This window comes from Watersipora subatra, chromosome 1 (assembly GCF_963576615.1).
Source record: "Watersipora subatra chromosome 1, tzWatSuba1.1, whole genome shotgun sequence".
Classification (NCBI taxonomy): Eukaryota; Metazoa; Bryozoa; class Gymnolaemata; order Cheilostomatida; family Watersiporidae; genus Watersipora; species Watersipora subatra.
Genome location: NC_088708.1, coordinates 16362110 through 16383675, shown reverse-complemented (window position 1 = coordinate 16383675; position 21566 = coordinate 16362110). Strand labels below are relative to the sequence as shown.

Below are 21566 nucleotides of genomic sequence, written 5' to 3'. Positions count from 1 at the left end.
TGAAAAAGTTATCAGTATCCTTAAATACCAGGTCAGTATAGTAACGTCGCTATTACTTTACCTTGGCTGATGCAATCCTTGTCAGCCTTTGCATCACCACACTCTTCCTTTCTCTTTTCAAGTGCTTCTAACACATTTTCATTTAGCACTTTTGATGTGATTGAAAATATAGACCTGCTTCACTTTGCTGTTCGTTACAGATGACCAAAGCTAAGTCTCCTGAGATGTCTATAATCGCTGGCTGTTTTTACTCCCTCACACATATCTTGTGTCACTTTGACAGAGCTGCCTTCCCCGAGCAGGTTTGTCAATTTTGATAAGATTTTGTGCAGCATCATTTTAGCCTTTTATACCTTCAAGTGAACTTCAACTGTATATTTTGTTATCTTTCAGCTCAGTCTGTACATTGTAAATAATGCCCTTTTCTAAATGCGCCTCATATAACACTAGTTATTGTTCCGTCCTCTCCAGGTGACGACCATTTTCAACTGTTTGGCCAAGGCTATTGATCCGTCTATTAAAACAACTAGATTCGACGTTCCTAAAGGTGCCTTAGAGCTTCTCGCTAAGCGTGGAGAACAGTTTCGTGGTCAACTTCTCTCTGGTTACAAGGCGAGTCTATGTGCTCTCTTCTACATACTGTATGACTTGGAATAAACTGTACTATTTATTTATACAAATTTATATTATTAACATTTCGTCCAACATAGGCCGTTTTTATTCATGTTTGTAAAAACTTATCTACGTACTATCTATAACTAGACTGCAATGCCTTTTAATCCTTTACCTTCATAGTGATATATGTTGGTAGTTGTGACCTGTATGGTGTTATCAATAGTCCTGATTTAATGACAGCACTATTGTACTGATTTTACAACATTTGAAATGCATTTTATTCGTGTAATTATAGGACATCTACGCTCGCCTCTTAGAATTCTCTCGTTCTAAGAACAATGAAGTCCGTAAGGCAACTGCTTCTGCCATAGAGACCTTCTTACGACAGGTAGATTTCTATATTTTTGCTCTTAATTTTTATTGCTATGTTGGCTGAATAGTAAGATTGTGTAACATCTTTTATTACTCTGTAGGTTGGTTTGGAGTTAGTTGATCCTATGGATGAGACAGTCTCAGAAGAGAGGAGAACAGAAATATTCAATTACTTTCTGAAGGATTTTATGGCACTCATGAGGGCAAATGATTCTACTCTCGGGTCTGTCTCTCGGGCAATCAGAAGTTATGGATACTTTGCAGCGGTACTCAGTTTACTTTCTAATATCTTCTTTTCATTCTGTTTTACTCAGTCCTTTCCGTGTGTCACTATGGTTAGCGATGTATAAGTTTTGTATTGTTTGTTGTTACTGGTAAATAACAACAACAAACTTGTTCCAGTATGCATGAGGCCTTGTTTATCAGCTGTTTGCTATCTGTAACATTTGCGTAAGTTGTTCATACATTTCTCTGCTGCAGAATATTTACAGTATTTTAAACTCCATAACATGAGGTAATGGCTTGATTTAGGCTGTGTATCTGTTGCTAGGCATTCCGAAAGTTCCAAGGGGAAGAGAAAGTGCGAGACATGCTAGTTCTCTTACTAGAGAAGTGTTTCCAAGTCTGTGTAACGGATGAAGAGACAAGTGAAAGTAAAGGAGCTTTTTTGCCTTCTTTTCTCCAGAGTCTCGCCAGCATCATCAAGGAGACGACTATGGTAAAGCCTTCTTTTCTTATGAGTTATTTTAGCTGCTTGGTGTTTGTTGAGTCTGTTAAAAATGGAGTCGTATTATTGAATCTGTGTAGATAATTTACTGTTTAGGTACTTTGAATACTACAAACTCACCTCTCCAAATAATATTCTGAACATTTTTTCACTAAATGGCTACACTTTACCAAATATATAAATGGTCATTCGTAGGTGAACTAACCATAAAATATTAAATTTATATAACCTATGTTTTAAATATCTTTTCTATAATAACAATAGCCATGGGTGGCCTTTGGGAAAAAAGATTGCATCATACGAGATTAGAACTTGTGACATTCAGCTTAGTAGACCGACACTCTAAGAGCTATGCCAATAAACTGCCGTGGGATAATTGTGCAGAAAGTTGTTACACCTGATTTCTCATGGCCAGGGTAGTAGTAATCTATAATAACATGAATTTAGTTGTTATTTTTTTTAATATTTTGTCGATGATACTACGGCTGTGCCCAATATCGCGGTACTGCCAAGCCGTTTTTAATATCTGCAAAATTAAGTTATAGGCCTACACTTTCATATAGATATACAGCTATTTCTATGACAACCAACTAAAATCTGTTTAGATTTTTAATTTCAGCATAATTTTTTGCATATAAATACAAAAATCTAAATAAATATCACAACTTCTTGATATTGGTTACTATGGTGTTTTGAAATGTAAACAAAATTGTGCATTGGTTTTCGTTTCTCAAACTTTAACACCAGTTTTCTCAAAATTATGTTTTCGCACTAATGGTAAACTAATGGCATTCAGTTTATTGACCATAAAATCTGCTGTAATTAAGCTGGAATCAAAATTTTTTGCAAAATAACTGAGAATTTTCTCCTTCTGCTAGTGTAGATAACTCTTAATCTCACACACCCGACTTAACCATGGGTTCTGTGATCATGACCCATTTCTTCATTTTGGTTACAGATTGTGTCAAACCATTCTGCATTCAACACAACCAACTTTTAAACTGTGTATATTACACAGCAGCTTGCCATTTTACTTCTAATATTGCATTTCTCCTATTGCAGGGAAGAGATATAAACATATAATCTTTTCCTTTCATTATTGCTGTTTGTTGTACATAATAACGCCCACACCCAGTACATTACAGCTACCATTGCAGTTATCCTATTGCACTGCAGTGCCATTTGACTGCTAATATTGCATTTCTCAACCAGCAGTACCCTTTCTTTTTTCCAATATCACTTTGGTTGTGGGCTGTATGACGGGAATTTCTAGTATATATTCATAATATAGCAATATATAATAATATAGAGAAATAATCTAATAATAGAAATGAGAATAAACACCATATAGACACGCCATTTTCACATTAACTGGTATTTGACCAACTCGTTAAGTTTTATTAATTAACAACTAATTGCATTTCTAGACAGCATTCAGATTAAATATGCACTATAGGCTGTTGTATTTAGTATTTTAAACAGTAGTTATCCTTTTCTTGTGAAGAATTACCCCTAGGACAATAAATGTATGTTCAGGCTGTTTTTTAACAATATTTTATTTACTGCTGTTCATTTATTCATGCTTGAAATGATAACTCATATGGCAACATAATGAAAATCTAATAGTAACATGATACTGAGCTCTCCATTTAAAATGAAAATCTAATAGTAACTGATACTATAGATACTGAGGTCCTCATTTAAATTTGCTGTAAGTTGCAGCGTTTCCTTTACTTACAGGTAGATGAAAGCGTTGCAGAACCCTTGAAAGTGATTTTTGTATTTACGCTTGAGTTTTATCCGAAGCTAACTGGAGCCTTGCAAGAGAGTTGCAGCTACGCGATTGGACAGTTTTTGTATACTGTTGCTGCCATAAAGCAGCGACCAGTCAAGCTAGTCTCCGAGTTGCGTAAGTATACACAATACATAATCAGAGCAGGTGAGCCTGACTTGTGAGCAACTGGTTAGGGTACAATTCCATAAAAAGGCCACCAATGGTGACAGGAATAGCATTCAACCTTAAATTGAACTAAACAACTGGGCATGTCTTCAGCAGTAAAGATTTTCTTGCCGTTGGACTCTGACATGTCCAGTCAAGATCACAGAGACAATGTTTGCACCTCATTGCTTTTAAAAACACACACAGTCTCTGCTTGCAGTAAGCAAAGCACACATCATACTCGATCATCGAAGGGTTGCCCACTCTCCCCCCATTGCCTACTCATACTTTTGGTGTGACCTTTCAAAGAAGCCCTGCTATATCGCTATATCAAAAGTTGTTATAGCGATATAATTTGTCTGTACAACTGGGCATGTCTCTAGTCATAGAGCTTCTGTTGCCACTGAACTGCGAAATGTTCAGCCAAGATCACAGAGACAATGTTTGCACCTCATTGCTTTTAAAAACACACACAGTCTCTGCTTGCAGTAAGCAAAGCACACATCATACTCGATCATCGAAGGGTTGCCCACTCTCCCCCCATTGCCTACTCATACTTTTGGTGTGACCTTTCAAAGAAGCCCTGCTATATCGCTATATCAAAAGTTGTTATAGTGATATAATTTGTCTGTACAACTGGGCATGTCTCTAGTCATAGAGGTTCTGTTGCCACTGAACTGCGAAATGTTCAGCCAAGATCACAGAGGCAATGTTTGTACAACGGTGCTCTATAAAAACACACACCGCCTCTGCTTGCAGTAAGCTAAGCAGACATCATACTCGACCTTCGAATTATTGCTGACATTATTAGAATATGTACGTCAAGTTTTGATACCTCTAGTTTTGTGACCTTGAGTTTTCATTACACTAGTTATGAGGGTTAATAATAATCTCACTCACAACTCTTGAAGGATTTGGGGTAATGTGTGTAGTTGTTTTTTGCTCGAAAGCTGTTTTCGAGCAAAAAAGTACAAATTCTGTCTCCCGAATATTCAAAATATCCAGTATTCTACCAGTATTCTTGTCATCTATACTTCAATACTAACAGTTTTATTAAAAATTATAGAAAAAATTTCAGTAAAGCAAATACATACATATAGAAAAACTTCAACTTGTTGGTTAATAACTAGTATGGATTTCGTAAAAAAGGCGACACCACAGGAGCTATTAGTGAAATGCTTGAAAAACTTTATTTTAATTTCGATTGTAGCACATGGTTACACATGGTGCGTTTTTAGATTTTCTAAGACTTTGATACAATGGACCACATCATTTTAATCAACAAACTTAAATTTTACAACTTTTTTAATGTTGCTTGCTCTTTAATCACAAGCTATTTAGCCAATTGTTCACAATTTGGGAAGAATAATAACATGTTTTCATCTGCGTGGTAATTGTGTTAATTCATAACAGCTACTATACCAGATTAAAGTCAAACAATACTTTAAAACTAATGAAGGTCAAAGATCTATGTTGAGCACAACAGCTTAATGATTCAATCATTCCTTACTTGACTTCTATGACTTGAATGTTATAAAAGTGAAGCTGGCAGACAGTGAAGCCAGTGACAGCGGTGCTCGCTCATCTGTGTGATACCATAACTGTGTTTGTTTTTTTACAAACTGCCAGCGGGGCTGTCCTGCTGCTAGTCTTGAACTATCGGACAGTTCCTTTGCTTTATGTCTGTACTTTTTGTTATTTTCTATGCTTCACCTATAAATTGTACACAATAAAACATCACACGCACATACTCATGCATGCACACCATCATGCAGACGCAGACTCACGCACGCACACACAGTGTGTGCAATGTATGTGCCAAGTTGCCAAATATTTGGTTTTAAAACTCCATCTGGTTCTTGAGAACCCACCTTTTCAAACACCCACCTGCCGGCTATCTTATTGAAAATGAAATAAATCCCAGACATCACCAGACTTATTGCTAGTCATATAAATTACAATGTAAAAATAAACTATGCTAATCCCTGCCGTCAATTCAAAAGCATTGTAACCACCTCATTGCTGTTGTCATAAAGATTTGACATGTCTTCAGCCACAGTCATTATATTTACTTAATTTGTTGCACTAGCTGGCTTGTTTATTAAACAACATAATCTTTCATCTGAAATTAAAACCATCATGGGAAATTTAAATTTTATTTTATACTTGCTCTTATTTTAATAAAAACACTAAAGCCTGTTTTGCTGAGGCTGAAAAAGTCATCTGCTCCACACTCTCCTTATAGTTTAGTTAAACTCGTAAGCTACTATTTTTTGTAGTTTACCAGCTGTTACTGCAATCATGTATGCATGCACCAGTGGTGGAGGGAGAACGGGCAGCCAGTTATACGGAAGGAACAGAAGTCGTCTCGTACAAGAGTTTCACGTCTCTTTGGATCCACATACTAACACTTTCACAGGAACAGAAGGTTTGTGCTCTTCTTTCTGGTTGTCCAGATGCTTGTCAGGCTTAGTCTATTATGCTAATCTCATGCATTTTTGGATATTTCAGTATTTCATGTCATTGGGATGGAGTTTTTTATATTAGGCAGCTATGTCAATGCGACCTTGGAAAATACCACAGGAGAATCAGATGCACACAAAAGGGAATTGAGTTGTGAATGTACATCAGTCTCTTTTTATTTTATATTTTATGTTTGTTTAGTAGCTTTAGTTGTTATTGCTGTCAGGTTTGAGCGTTATTTTGCCTAATTTGGACATTTATCTATGTTAGGGATAATGATCGTTAAAAGAGTTGTATGGATTTACTATTGAAAAGCTGTCAGTGCAGAGATCTGACAACTTCTCATGCCATAACAGTTACTGTGTACACTGACTAGTTAGCAGTCGCTAGATTCATTACGTTGCCGTAACAAGGCATTGTGGGATTGTCAAACAATGCCAGGGTTAGTTCCGAGTTTTGTTATTTCATCCCTGAATTTAATGGACTGAATACCAACATAGACTTCTATATAAATTGTACATCTTTAATGTTGTATAGTATTAAATTTTATAAATTGCAGCTCCTGACTTCTGAAGTTACCTCATTTACTAAGCAAAGTTTGGGAAGACCTATTTAGTATTTCCACATGCAGAATCTGTAAATTATATTTTGGTAAATTACATCGGTGAAAACCTTTGTGCCTAATAATTGACAAGCGTTGTCAAGTGAGTTGTGTTCATTTCATCAACTCTATGCAGAGGCGGATCGGAATCACAGGCATCAGTGATCTGAAGAGCTATATCTATGGAGAGACGATTGAGGCACTGCTGCACATGTGTAAAAAACTTCAGCTCACTATTAATCTTGAACAGGTGAGCGACTGGTTTGCTGGAAGTTGAAAAGTTTGTGCATCGAATAACTGTTATCTATATGTATTTCTCAAAGTTTGTGTGTGATTCTGTGCGTCCAGCTATAGCTATTGAAGTTTAGGAATGAAATATCCATATCATGCTGGATTTGATCTCAGAACTTCCTGTTCACTAGGAAAATATCTTACCAATTAAGCTACGCGAGAGTGATGGATTCATTGAACGATATATGTCGCTATGTGGGTGAAAATACACATACCATGATGCGTTCCGCAAGTCATTAAAGCTTGCTCTCTCGGCTCTTATTAGTATGTTTATTAATAAGTTTACTAACTAGCTTACTGCAATTAGCCATTGGCAATGTGTCAGGCTAATGGCAAGTGGCAGGCAACTACATTACCTGTCACTGTTTATAAGCTGATTTCTAATACCCGTTCAACGACGAGAATTGCGCTAGTCTATCTATAAGAAGGCCCCTGTTTGTCATTTCTTTGCCTGCAGATGTAGAAAATATTTTCGTGGATCAATAAACTTTGTTGGCATCTATGATGAAACTAAGCAGTCAATACTCTTACTTAAAAATAATAAAAAAAATGTAATCCATTGTAATAATATTTATATAGTTTAATAAAGTAACGAGTGTTAATGCAAGATGAAGACTCCGATGATTGGTCTTAATGGCCGCCATTCAAACCAGACATCTAGTGTTAAGAGGGAGGTGTGATGACCAATTACGAATAAAGAATCCCGACCAGAACACATCGCCTACCAAAAGTAATACATGTATCTGTTTTTATTCAATTATGACTTGAGACCTAAAAGAATTGCTCCTTTAAGGTATTTTCAGACACTCGCAACAACTTTTACAAATTAAATATAATTTTTATTATTTATTTCAAGTTTTTTGAAATCTTTACTATTTTTAGCTAATTCTGATGTATTGACTTGTTACAAATGTTTTAGATTTTTGAATTGGTTTACGTAAATAAACATGCAACTATTATATAGAGATACCAAACTAACAATTCTAAAATCATAAACAATGACAGGTGCCGAAAACCTTGATAACTTGTAGCCACACTCGTAAACCTTGATAACTTATAGCCACACTCGTAAACCTTGATAACTTGTAGCCACACTCGTAAACCTTGATAACTTATAGCCACACTCGTAAACCTTGATAACTTATAGCCACACTCGTAAACCTTGATAACTTATAGCCACACTCGTAAACCTTGATAACTTATAGCCACACTCGTGCAGCTAGTCGCTTTAACACATTTTTCTGCAGTGGATTGTTGACTATTTTGCTTTCCTTTGACTGCTTTTCCATATTATTTTATCTCAGAACACCCAGTTTAAGTATTTTCTTTTGCAGCAAAACAAATATTTTGAGAAATGAACAAAATATTTTTCATTGGCTTCTGCAGTTTCAATGTTCAAAGATTTGCCATTATATTTCAGTATTAAGCTTTCTTACCAATAGTCTACAAAATTTAAACCATTGTCTCTTACTGTAAAAAAATTTGTTCTCATTTCTATTAGGTTTAGGTAGGTTATAGTACCTATGCAATACCTACAGACGTTAGTAGATATCTGTTAAACATTGCTCTATGAAACAAAGACATCATTGAGAATCTCTCCAAACCCAGACCTTGCAATATGTTGCAATCTTTTTGTATTTTTTGCAATTTAGGAATGTGGTTCTAAATTTTAAAGGATAAATTCTACAGATTCATGGCTTACACGGGTCAAAAATTCAATTATAAATGTTTTGAACTGTAGTTTAGCCATGCACCAGTTAGGATAATCTTTGTTTTTGTAATAAGGGCAAGCAGGCTAGAATTCTTTTTGTTTGCTTCAAGGATGTGTCATAACTACACGTATAAGTAATATAATTAGTATAATAAGTTTAACCATACAACTTATAAATATGGTATTTTAATTCTCAATATATAAGTTTGAGTTGATTGATTGAACTAAAACATTGTTTCCTGTTGTACATTGTTGCTCATTAGCTAGAAATCCTCTATGGGAAAGAACCTTCATACAAGGTCCTTACAGTAGCCCTAAAGTAGAATGGCCTAGAGTGGCCTTAGAGTAGATTAGAGTAACTACTAGACCTGAAGCCATTGTATTCATGTTACCAAGGTAATAATAGTTGCTTTTATAGTTCCTGAGTTCACTTTTCTGTTTGCCTTCGTGTTGATGACTACTTGTTGCCCGTGGTGCTCATACTTAGGCTATTTTGAAATCTTTGAAGTGGTTACGGTCTGCCTGATCAGCTTAACTGAAGAACTCTTAGGTCTGTTCCAATCATTGAGAGACAATTGTTAAGACATCCCTTGCTAATGTCGACTTTCTGGCAATAAATGCCACAGCATTTTTATGGTGTATTTGTGGTGTTGGTCTGTGAAGCAAATTAATTGAGTTACAGTGCATTTAAATAGGAACATTTGCTCCAGCATATGATGATTTTAACATACAAAGTGTATCTAGGAATGAGTTAACTTCATATGTTGAGGTTTGACCTTACCTTCAAATTAATTATAAAAAGTATGATGGTATACTCTAGAAGTAGCTAAAAAAGCTCAGCATCAAAAATGTCTTGCATTAACTTTATAAGCGCTACTACACTGTTTGGAACCCAGATTAATCCCAGATCAATTCTTTAACAAAGGGTTAGCTTGATCCATAAGTTTTGCAGCAGATATATTACAGCCTTTCTTGAAGTTGGTACTACTTATTAATTAAATAAGGTATGAAAAACCAAACATACAATCCATATCATCAGTGAGCGATGAGCGCAGCTGAGTATTTAAAGGTTCTCAGATTCAGAGCTTCGAATATTAGTAGTATACATAAAAAACTAATATTAATACCTTATGTATAAAATTTGAGCTCAATCTCAACACTTTTTATACATCTATAATTAAAATGTTTGGTTTGAAAATTCCAGCGTTATGAATCTTTTTGAGTCTATTTGTTTACAACAATCACATCAGATTTAGGATACTTTGTGAAGTCATTGAATTTAAATTAAATTATGTCTAAAAATTATAAAGAGCACTAGTAGTATACTCTTGAAAGTTATAAAGAGCACTAGTAGTATACTCTTGAAAGTTATAAAGAGCACACGTAGTATACTCTTGAAAGTTATAAAGAGCACTAGTAGTATACTCTTGAAAGTTATAAAGAGCACTAGTAGTATACTCTTGAAAGTTATAAAGAGCACTAGTAGTATACTCTTGAAAGTTATAAAGAGCACTAGTAGTATACTCTTGAAAGTTATAAAGAGCACAAGTAGTATACTCTTGAAAGTTATAAAGAGCACTAGTAGTATACTCTTGAAAGTTATAAAGAGCACTAGTAGTATACTCTTGAAAGTTATAAAGAGCACTAGTAGTATACTCTTGAAAGTTATAAAGAGCACTAGTAGTATACTCTTGAAAGTTTAAATCATAAAATTAATATTAGTATGAGATGATATTGTACAGGACGAAACGGACGAGGATTTGCCTAAATCTGATTCTGGAAAAAAGAATGAGACAGTGAAGGTGAAGGACTTTCAGCATCTCATCAATTTGGCAGACTTTATGAAGACTGTCCTTGAAGAAACAGAGACTAGTTACTTCAACCAATGGGCCTACGTCTTCTGTCACACCATCATACGACTCTCCTATCAGTAAGCTTGCAGTTTTGAAATATGTTTTTTTGCTTTGTCAATTAAACCCTTTTAGGAGCTTGATTCTTTTTTAACAATCCTTGTGGAAGGAACTGTATAACATTGTGAGGTTTAACTATCTGCTTTCCAAATGCCGGCTCTCATTCCTTAACTATTGTAGCCATGCGCAAAGAATCTAGCTTATTTTTGTCCATGGAGAATATTTTTTCATATTAATTGCTGTGTAGGAACCCTGTGGTGAGCAGCCTCTACAGGTTGCTTACAAGTGCCATGACTATATGCAATGCTAATGACTACTTTGATAAACCGATCACTGAGGAAGAAGGAGATACCATGGACATTCTCTCTGAGTCATCAGGTGCTGCCGTGTCAGCCACTACTCAGCTCATCAGCAAATATCACAGGAAGGTGAGATCATCATATTTTAATCTTAGTTATTGTTTACCATCTCTTTTACCTTTGCTGTCTATCAGCTGCTTATTTGCAACTTTACTATCATAGATCTCTGATCTGCCATCGCAATGTCATGAAGTTGTGGGTGAATCAATTGTCCTGTTTCACCATTGTTTTCCTATGATATATTGACCACAATTCAGTGAACCTATAAAAAGCTATGGAATATCATTCACCTTGAATGATAGAAGTCTCCGCACTTGGTCTACCTCGAGTGGATCACTGGAGCACGTACTTCTAACTCTTCAATGACTCATGCTGCATTAGTTCATAGAAGTCTTTAATGTTGCGCTACACACATCACAGCTTCCTGTATATTCAGTTCGATTTCACTCTCAACTGGCTCTGAACTTAGCTTGAATTTAGAGATTTACTTTAAGTTGTATATAACGAAGTTATGTAGATGTGACCTGGAAGTCTATTATTTTGCGGCACGTTTAGGTGGTGATTTCTATGAAACAGTATAAAGATGAACTTCTCATCTCCTGTTTGAAGTTCATATTTAGTCTACCCAAATGCATACTTCAGACAAATGCGGAGGCCACTGCAGAGGCTTTGCAGGTTGGTTTACTCTAACCATACATTTATCTATTTATCTATTGATATTATCACGAACTATAGCAACAATAATTCTTTTTGTGTAAGATACCTTTTAATATATTATTCATCCGTCCTGTTTTTTGGCTACATCGTTTACCGCTTAGTCGAGTCTATTTGCTGGCTGCAGATTGGATTATCACTAGGGCTCAGCTACCCGCCCCTCATCGGAGAATGTCTGCCCATACTCAGGCTCATGCCCAGTATATTGCGAGAAGATGATCTGGTGAAACAACTTAAAGTTTTATTACCATATTTGGACAAGTTTCTGCAGCACACAGGTTTGTTATCTTCAGTTTGTTATTGATATGTTTTGGGCTTGGTCTGCTTTATGACTATATGTTTGTGAAAACCTTTTTATGCGTTCGTACTTTCTTAAAGTTATTTTATTCTATAACATGTTGACTTCATTCTGCGTTCTGTTTCACGGAACATGTGGAAATTGCCGCGAGCTGTCAAAAATGAAGGACGTAATCCATAATAGGTAACAATAACTGTCTAGCGTTTCTGAAGGAACATTCTTTTTGAACAGCAGCTGAGTTGAAAAGCTATAAAGATGAAAAATTGCTTTCCCTGTTGTTCAATGTGGTGAACCCACAAACCTTATATAAAAACTATAATTTAAAGATATCTTTCTTATCAGTCTCATTTTAACGAGCTGATAATTTCTGAGGCAGGGTATCTTTGACATCTCCTGTAGAGTTTACTTGCTCTTCGTTTCATCTATTTGAAATACTTCAAGAAACTTGGCTAGGCACATATACAAGTCACATGTACAAGTGCATGGCAGACTCACTTTCAAAAGCAATCTGTCTGGATTCCTTATCACTTGTTCTTGTATTTGTTTTATTCTGTACATCTAAACATAAATATATGTACATGGAGTTCAAGGGTTGACTTTTCAATGTAGAGCCATCCATTATAAGTTAGAATAAGGCTGCTTCTTCATAGATCATGTGGAGCAAGGAAAAGGGGAAGAAACTCCAAAAGTCCTTAAAAACAAGCAGAGGCTTAGGCTCCCTCCTTCTCTCCTTCGAATGGCCCATCAGAAAACTCAGGTACGTGACTCTATCATTTTTGTTTTTGATCTATGGATTTGTATTTACATGCATTACGTATCAGTTTACTATCAGTGTTGTAAGTTTTGCTGGTATCAGTTGTTCACTAAGCAATGGTTGGCTAACTTCCAGACATGAGAGCTTGTTTATTTTGGTTCAGTCGGAAAGGACAGAAGTGCAGAGACTCAAGTTAGAAGTGCTGAAGTTCTTAGGAGAGCTCGGTGGTGACCGAAATCGTTACATGATTGACACTGACAGACGATCACAAGCTAAGCTCGCTGTATCATGGGATACCAACTCTCATCTGCTTTTTGACTTGCCATTTCAAGAGATGAAGGTGGAAATATATCTAGGTACTGTTTTATCAACACAAGTGCTTGCATAAGTTGTTTTGACATCTGCTCTATCTTCTAATAAATCATTTTTACAAGCATGTTTGCAAGAATGAAAGGCTTTGTTGTAGAGAAGCATAGATTATATTATTTTATATTTATAGAAATATTTAAAAACTAGCAGTAACCCGGGTGATGCTCTGGATTTATTTCATCGTCAATAAGATAGTTTGGAGATAGTTTTTTCATCGTCAATAAAACAGCCAGCAGGTGGGCGTTTAAGTGGCTGGTTCTCAGAAACAGGCAGAGTTTAAAACCAAATATCTATGGAGTCCTGGCAGAAGGCATGGAGTATATGTTTGTGAAGCTTGGATGAAATTGACCAATATGACCAAAAATACGACCAATGAAAAATACGAGCAAAATTACTTCACTAGCTAACATCGTTGCTATAGATAGTATCAGCTACTGCATTCAAATCACATTGTTATGCGCCTTTATGCTGTCGGTCTCTTTGCAACTCTAGACGTCATAATTGCACCTTCGCTTGATCTGAGCGTTTTGACCACGATCAAGTTTTGTCGATTTTAATCTTGAAACATCCTGGCAGATCAGATCACCTCAAACATCACAAAAAATCGCAAAAAATACTGATACTTTCTAATAAAATTCTCTAACATTTTGTGTAAGTGCATCTTCAAGCATTAGAGATTGACTTTAAAACATAGACCTTTGCAATGCTTTCTGAGTTACATTCTAGACTGATATTATCTTAAACGACTTACTATTCGGCACAGCTGCCGATTTTTGTATTTATTTATGGAATCGTTTGATGCTGTTACAGATGCATTTTTGCCAAGAGCTTGTGAACTTGCTCGTACCAGCAGCAACAGACAGACTAAAGTAGCAGCTTGCGAGCTGGTGCACAGTCTAGCTATCCTTCTGCTTGGTCGATCTGTGCCGCAAGACGATGCAATTGAGAAGTTAAAATCAACAGATAAACTTTATCAAAAGCTCTTTCCTGTCATCCTCAATCTTGCTGTCGATGTAGAGCAGGTTAGTCTTGTTAGTCTTTGTTCATAAGTCAGCATATCAGAATATATTCTTCAACTATGAACTCTTAGCCTGACAGCACAGGCCATTTTATCTTTGTGCTATTAATAATTATGCGATGTTAACTAAACATATTGTTACAAATTGCAGAAATTGATCAGCTTAGCTCAACAATCGTTTGCTAATAGTTTAAAAATGTTCTAGAAAATAAAACTGATGAATTCTCATCTACTAGTTATGTAATATAGTGGCCTCTAAAGGACTTTTACTTCTCTCCCTACTTGACTAGCTCAAATAATTCAGGACTTACATCTATGTATAGGCGTGGCACTAAAGCTTTGACATGGAATTTTTTGTCAGTTTGTTTTACGCTGTTTTTGCTATAAAGTGACCTACCTGTTGGTGGAAGACCCTGAGTTGACCAGGTGTGTGATTAAGCCTACATGTATGAGGATGCTGCTACAAAACAAAATCAACTTGTTCATGATAATAGTGCCATCATTATTTATGCGTGGTTGTCTTGCAGGTCACCAAGCAGTTGTTTGAACCATTGATGGTGCAGTTGATTCACTGGTTTACAAGGTTTCCTAAGAGGAAGGAAACATCCTTACTTTTGGATACTCTTATGGTATGTTTGACCAGATGCTTTTTATGCATACAGTACTATTATTGCTCCTAAATAATATTCTATAGCTTATAGGTAATACTAACAGTTTGTTACAGTTTTAAAGAGTACTCAGCTATGTACATTATTGATTTATGCAATGTTCAGTGGTATTACATACTTAGTCTTGTACCTTTTTGTTATAAACAGTAATCAGTTGTATAGAGTACTCAGTTATATAGAGTAGTCAGTTATATAGTGTAGTCAGTTTAATAGAGTAGTCAGTTGTATAGAGTAGTCAGTTATATAGAGTAGTCAGTTTAATAGAGTAGTCAGTTTTATAGAGTAGTCAGTTGTATAAAGTAGTCAGTTTAATAGGGTAGTCAGTTGTATAGGGTAGTCAGTTTAATAGAGTAGTCAGTCGTATAGAGTAGTCAGTTATATAGAGTAGTCAGTTGTATAGAGTAGTCAGTTATATAGAGTAGTCAGTTTAATAGAGTAGTCAGTTGTATAGAGTAGTCAGTTGTATAGAGTAGTCAGTTATATAGAGTAGTCAGTTTAATAGAGTAGTCAGTCGTATAGAGTAGTCAGTTATATAGAGTAGTCAGTTGTATAGAGTAGTCAGTTATATAGAGTAGTCAGTTGTATAGAGTAGTCAGTTTAATAGAGTAGTCAGTTATATAGAGTAGTCATTTTAATAGAGTAGTCAGTTGTATAGAGTAGTCAGTTGTATAGAGTAGTCAGTTTAATAGAGTAGTCAGTTATATAGAGTAGTCAGTTTAATAGAGTAGTCTATTGTATAGAGTAGTCAGTTATATAGAGTAGTCAGTTATATAGAGTAGTCAGTTATATAGAGTAGTCAGTTATACAGAGTAGTCAGTTTAATAGTCTCGTGTATAGAGTAGTCAGTTATATAGAGTATTCAGTTATATGGAGTAGTCAGTTGTATAGACCAGTTATTTAGCTAGAGCAGTCCATGTTATACAGTTTTAAAGTACACACATTAATCAGTTGCGTATAATGCATATACATGTATATGGTAATCAGCTATGTATGATTGTCTTCTAAATAGAATAGTTATATACATGTAGTTATATACATTACGATTTATTGATGTTAAAAATGACGATTGAGATGGAGTTTTAATCTATTTTAAACAGGACGGAGTAGAAACGATGAATAATTCAGCTCTCAGAGAGTTTTCAGCTAAATGCATCGCTGAGTTTCTCAGATGGTCAATAAAACAGACATCAGTAGAGGTACATATATCTACCTGTAGTATCAAGACTACTGGTAACTAGATCACACCTAGATGTTAATGCAATTCACATTTTATTAATGAGTCCAGGTAAGTCCTTATTTGGTTGTTTGAATGGTTTAAAACCTTTGCTTATCCTTGGAGTATGGCTTCTGTCAAGAATACTTATTTAAGATATCTTAAATCACAATTTACTTCATCAATCATGTGAATAGGCATAAACCATATCTCAATAGGCTGTACAGACTTGTTGCTCTTATCAAGTGTACATCGGAGCTGTAGAAGGCTGATGGATTGTCTTTCAACTCGTACAAGCAATGTAATAATGACAATAATAGTATATTGTGTCCTAGTGATCCGGAGCACCTGATCTATGTACAACAGGTTGGAGTGTGATTCTAAAAAAGCCACTGGTGTTGGCCAGAATGGTATCCAAACATTAATCGCTCTGCACCCAATCGACATTATAACTTAAGTCTATGCAGCCTCTCTTTTTAATAGATGAAAATACAATTATGAAAGTGCAATTGAAGCATGATTGATGTCTTTTTTGACTGCCTTGAGCAATGTCATGATCTCTAGCATAGATAGCCTTTGTGTGTTCCATTATCAGGGCGATTGTCAGTCTGTAGAGATTCTATTCAGCCAATCATATTTTATATGCAATTATGTGCATGTGGCTGCATTTACCTAAAAATCTCACGTATTCAGTATATTTGAGTTAATATTGGTTTCTTTATCTAAATGTGAGTGTCTGTCCGTCTGAACAGTTATAGCGATAAAGTTTTAGTAATGAAAAATCCACTTCGCTGAGGTTTTGATCTCAGAACCTGCATTTCTGGAGGTGTCAAGCTTACCCATTAGACTACATCTTTCACTGAGCATAGGGATCTATAATAGTGAAGATATTGATTACATCCATTAAAATGCCCATAACGACATTGTGTCACGATTACCAGCTGGCCTCACGGCCTCACTAGATTAATGCCTGGCGTTGCACGGATAATAAAAACAGCTTATAAACAGTTGTAGGTAATGTAGTGTAAAGGTAATGTAGTGTAAAGATAATGTAGTAGTTTTTAAGCCGTTTTTTTATTACCCGTGCAACGCAGGGCGTTCATCTAGTAAGCTTCTAAAGGAAACAATCGTATTATCTTACCCATATGCAAGGGTAAGTTAATGTGATTGTTGTGGTTGAATACCAAGCATCCATTGAATTACACTAAATGTACTCTCAATCCCAATAACTGGGGTAAAGCTTTCAAGATACTATGTATCTGATTCTTGCAGTACCTATGCATTGCCTCATTTACTGTTTGTAACACCATGCAAAGTGCTTGGCATAATGTCATTTCAGGATACCGGAATTGTTGTGCCGTGTAGAACACAACAATGTTTCTCCCTTAATAAACCATAGCCTGTACATACTATCCTAGTAAAACCATAATCTTTATATACTCATAGCAACAGAAAAAGAACCCAGAGAATGTCAAGCAACTCCTGAGGCAAATGTATAGCATGGCACGACATCCGAGCTCGAGCAGGAGACTTGGGGCTTGCAATGTCTATAACCACATCTACCGAATACTGAGAGAAGAAGAGTCTCTGGTCGACCAGTTTACTATGGAAATACTTGTATGCTTCATGGAGTGTCTCGCTCTTGCCCATGGAGATGACAGCAGCTTAGGTAAGTACTTCATGTGTATGTACACGTATCTAGTTGCAATGCACTCAGTGTAAATTTAATTATTTGTATCACACTATGAAACCACTAAGGCATGTATTGCCATTGTATAAATGTACATGTAAACAGAAAGGATTGCTCACTGATGCTTCTTCTTTTAGTCTGATTGGATGGTGTGTTTATAGGAACTCAAAAAGAGGCTCAGAAGTGTTTGGAACACGTTGAACGAATTCTAAAGACGAAGTCTGCGATATTCAATCTGCCATCAAAGCGAAGGAGAATTCCATTGTATGTTCCCCAAGCTTATCTTGCATCTTGTTTGAATGGCTGTGCTCACGAGACTCGTCTGTGAGTCTCGTGACAGTTCTCTGCCCGTGTTGCTCTCCATATATCTTACATGTGGCATTAGGTCGGAAATACTAAAAGACTTATAGGGTAGACTTGTCAAGCGCTGCATTACCACTGATGAGCTATCAGCCAGTCTTTTAAGAGATAGCATACAAGTGTTGCATGGCAACCTATGAGCTATCAGCCAATCTTATAAAAGATAACAAATAATTGTTGTTTGGCAACCTATGAGTTGCCAGCCAATCTTACACATGAAAATGTTAAAGTTTACTTGAGATTTTTTCATCCCTAGCTGTTTCAAAATGACTTTAAAATATCCAATAAGCTCTATTGCATTGATTTCGCAGTGTTTTTGACTGTAATAGTTGGTAAGTCAGTTACTCATAAGTAATTAGTGTACAGTGTATAATAATTTACAGTGCATATAATACTTTCATGGTTGCTCCATATAGTCAAAACATCTTCAGTGTTTGTTGTAAAGTGGTTTTGCAGTGTGTATTTTGAAGGCTTGCTTTGCAATAACTGTTTTTCATGGACAGGTTTTGAAATGAGGGTCTTTTGTTGATAGGTTGCGCAATGGGTCTCATTTTTAGACAGACTTTGCAATGGGTCTCGTTTATAGACAGACTTTGCAATGAGTCTTGTTTATATACAGACTTTGCAATGAGTCTCATTTATAGACAGACTTTGCAATGAGTCTCATTCATAGACAGACTTTGAAATGAGTCTCATTTATAGACAAACTTTGCAATGAGTCTCATTCATAGACAAACTTTGCAATGAGTCTCATTTATAGACAGACTTTATAATGAGTCTCATTTATAGACAGACTTTTAATGAGACTCCTTTATAGACAGCCTTTGCAATGACTCTCATTTATAAACAGACTTTGCACTGAGTCTCATTTACAGACAAAACTTTGTAATCAGTTTTGTTTATAGACAGACTTTGCAATGAGTCTCGTTTATAGACAGACTTTGCAATGAGTCTCGTTTATAGACAGACTTTGCAATGAGTCTCGTTTATAGACAGACTGCAATGGTTTACAATGTGACCTTTATTTGGGAGTTCAACTAAATCTTAGTGAACTCGCAGAGATTCTTATGCTTCTCAAAGATCCTCTGCAAATGTGAAAGTTAAAGCTTTTATTGAAATTAGAAGATTACATCAACTAACAAAGACTTGGCACTCATCAATTTAATATTTTTTTTATATTTGATATATTCCTTTCACCTCCTTTCAGAACTTCCATTGTCAGCCATGACCATTGCATATTGTCTTAGTTGTTAAACTATATCTAATTTTTTTCTGCGGTAGGGGGTGGACTAATGCAACGCTGAAGGAGGCTGTACTGTGGCTTCTGGAGCGAGTGGGCAGACATGAGACGGAGTGCAGGCATGCCTGCATGAGGCTTATTGTTAGCCTCACCACCGCCCTTCCTCAAGGTTGCTGACACTTTCCTCTCTTGAATTGTAACAACTCAAATGTTTTATGTGAGCCCCTCTTTAGAGATGCCTTTCTCTTTTCAACTACTGTTTAACTTGTCACCAAGCTCCAAATTCTCTAGTTTTAACCTCATCTGCACTATTTTCTATATAACTTTTTAGCTGTTCGACCAGTTTAATAAACTGTATTAGTAGTTTGCTTTGCTTTTCTAGGTTGTGTTAGTAATCGCTGATGTTATTTTGATAGAGTTGAACACAAAAAGGAAGCTGATGGAGCATGTCATTGCTAAAAATGGAGTGCAGTATATCAAGGACAGGTTAGAATTGGATTACTGTTATAATCGATTTCGCACTGTTTTCTTTCTTCATAAACTAGCATTTATTGTCGTCAGTAAATATTGTAGGAACCCTGGAAGATCAGTCTTTAAAAACCTCTTCTAATATGTAAAAACATTGATTTGAATAAATTTATTCTGTGGTAAAACATTTCAAATTTTAATTCTTATTTGACTAATAACACGTTAACTCAATACATAAACAGTAGAGAAACACACATTAGTTGTAAATGTAAGTAATTTGGAACTTTATCTATATATTCTTAGAATGTCTCAATATTCTTGCTGCGATGGAAGTGTAGCCTTCGTTGTGACTGCTTGTAGATGTGAGGCTGTCCCTCTGCACAAGGATAGATGCGTTGGTTTGGTTCAGCTCTCACAAGATATCAGGCTCAGCTCTGCTGTGACTCTCAAGTCATTGACCAGGTGGTTTGAGAGCATTTTAGCTAGTCTGGATAGTTACTGCTGGTTAATTGGGAATGATATGATCTCTGCAAGCACCCTCTTTACTGGTAGGTAGTAACTCTCTGTAACAAAGGCTTCCTTGGTTTGCATTAAAGTTGATTGAGTTGCGTATGGTCTTTAATTTACAACATTCTTGTTTAGTTGTTACGCAATTTTTCTACTATTTTTTAAGTAATATCTATATTTACATGTATAACAGCGTGTAATCTTATATTTATTATACAATTATTTTTTTATTTGTTGAGTGACCAGATGTGACATTCAGTATACATTCATAGAGCAGGTCTGAGTAGCTTAGCCTTAGTAGAAGTGAAGTGTTCGGGGGTTACTCTATGGAAATAGTGATCCGCTTTTTGATTCTCTTGTTGTTCATTTTAGGTAAGGAGGAAATATTTTCAATTTTGATGCATTTTGTGGAGAAAGTTGCGATGAAATCATTACAAGAGACACTCGAGGTTGATTCTGAAGTTAACAAGAAAGATTTGAGAGTCTACACCCCAGTTGAGACGGACGAATATAACAGGTTCTCACCAATCCTTTCTAGTCTTATTGATGTATCGAGATTTTTTGTTTAATTTTCCTACCTCCCACTAGTCAATAGAAAGCTTTCAGGTGTTTCGTTAATCTGCAAAAACATGGGAACTGCTGATATTTTTAACAACTTGTATTCATTACACATGTTTTTAATATGTTTAGCCGGTACAGGAAGTTTATGTCATACACCGTACTACATGTAACCTACATGTAACCTACATAAAACCTACATGTAACCTACATGTAACCTTTGTTAGTCGAACTTTATTAATACTAGTTATAGATTCATTAATTATAGTTTCTGTTCTAATTGTCGGTCATGTGACTGTCTGTTCAATCCTTACTGCTATTTTACAGATGCAAATGCACAGTGACAGTGAGACTTTTGGACTTTCTCACCGTTCTTATAAGCAAGGGTAAACAGGTAAATGAATCTGCGGAATCTTCAGAAATATATGAGAGTAGACAGTGGTTCTCCTTTACATGTTGTTATGAAAGCATTTATATGACTAGCAGTAAACCTGGCGTTGCCAGGAAATATTTCATTATCATTAAGACAGCCATCAGGTGGGTGTTTAAGAAGCTGGTTCACAGGAACCAGACAGAGTTTGAAAACAAATATTTTTGGCAACCTGGTGAAAAGCACAACATATGTGTGGGAAGTTTGGATGAAATAATGCAAAAAATGTGGAAATGCATAGCGTTTACGCAGACTAACAGACAGACAAACACGATGACAAAATGAAATTTA

The 21566-nt window shown here is 35.8% G+C and overlaps 1 protein-coding gene across 1 annotated transcript in view; it reads left to right on the top strand.

Moving 5' to 3' along the window:
- Positions 1 to 200: 200 nt before the first annotated feature.
- LOC137405092 (DNA-dependent protein kinase catalytic subunit-like) overlaps positions 201 to 21566 on the top strand; it is a 29163-nt gene continuing 7797 nt past the window's right edge. Inside the window, exons 1-24 of the mRNA XM_068091343.1 lie at positions 201 to 302; positions 472 to 612; positions 911 to 1003; positions 1089 to 1253; positions 1538 to 1705; positions 3455 to 3623; positions 5933 to 6081; positions 6854 to 6967; positions 10462 to 10649; positions 10877 to 11057; positions 11544 to 11663; positions 11830 to 11980; positions 12651 to 12757; positions 12918 to 13110; positions 13934 to 14145; positions 14669 to 14770; positions 15907 to 16005; positions 17469 to 17691; positions 17874 to 17976; positions 19354 to 19481; positions 19729 to 19798; positions 20141 to 20328; positions 20660 to 20804; positions 21173 to 21239. Of these exons, the coding sequence (XP_067947444.1) occupies positions 201 to 302; positions 472 to 612; positions 911 to 1003; positions 1089 to 1253; positions 1538 to 1705; positions 3455 to 3623; positions 5933 to 6081; positions 6854 to 6967; positions 10462 to 10649; positions 10877 to 11057; positions 11544 to 11663; positions 11830 to 11980; positions 12651 to 12757; positions 12918 to 13110; positions 13934 to 14145; positions 14669 to 14770; positions 15907 to 16005; positions 17469 to 17691; positions 17874 to 17976; positions 19354 to 19481; positions 19729 to 19798; positions 20141 to 20328; positions 20660 to 20804; positions 21173 to 21239 (3378 nt within the window). The remainder of the gene's footprint in view (positions 303 to 471; positions 613 to 910; positions 1004 to 1088; positions 1254 to 1537; positions 1706 to 3454; positions 3624 to 5932; positions 6082 to 6853; positions 6968 to 10461; positions 10650 to 10876; positions 11058 to 11543; positions 11664 to 11829; positions 11981 to 12650; positions 12758 to 12917; positions 13111 to 13933; positions 14146 to 14668; positions 14771 to 15906; positions 16006 to 17468; positions 17692 to 17873; positions 17977 to 19353; positions 19482 to 19728; positions 19799 to 20140; positions 20329 to 20659; positions 20805 to 21172; positions 21240 to 21566) is intronic.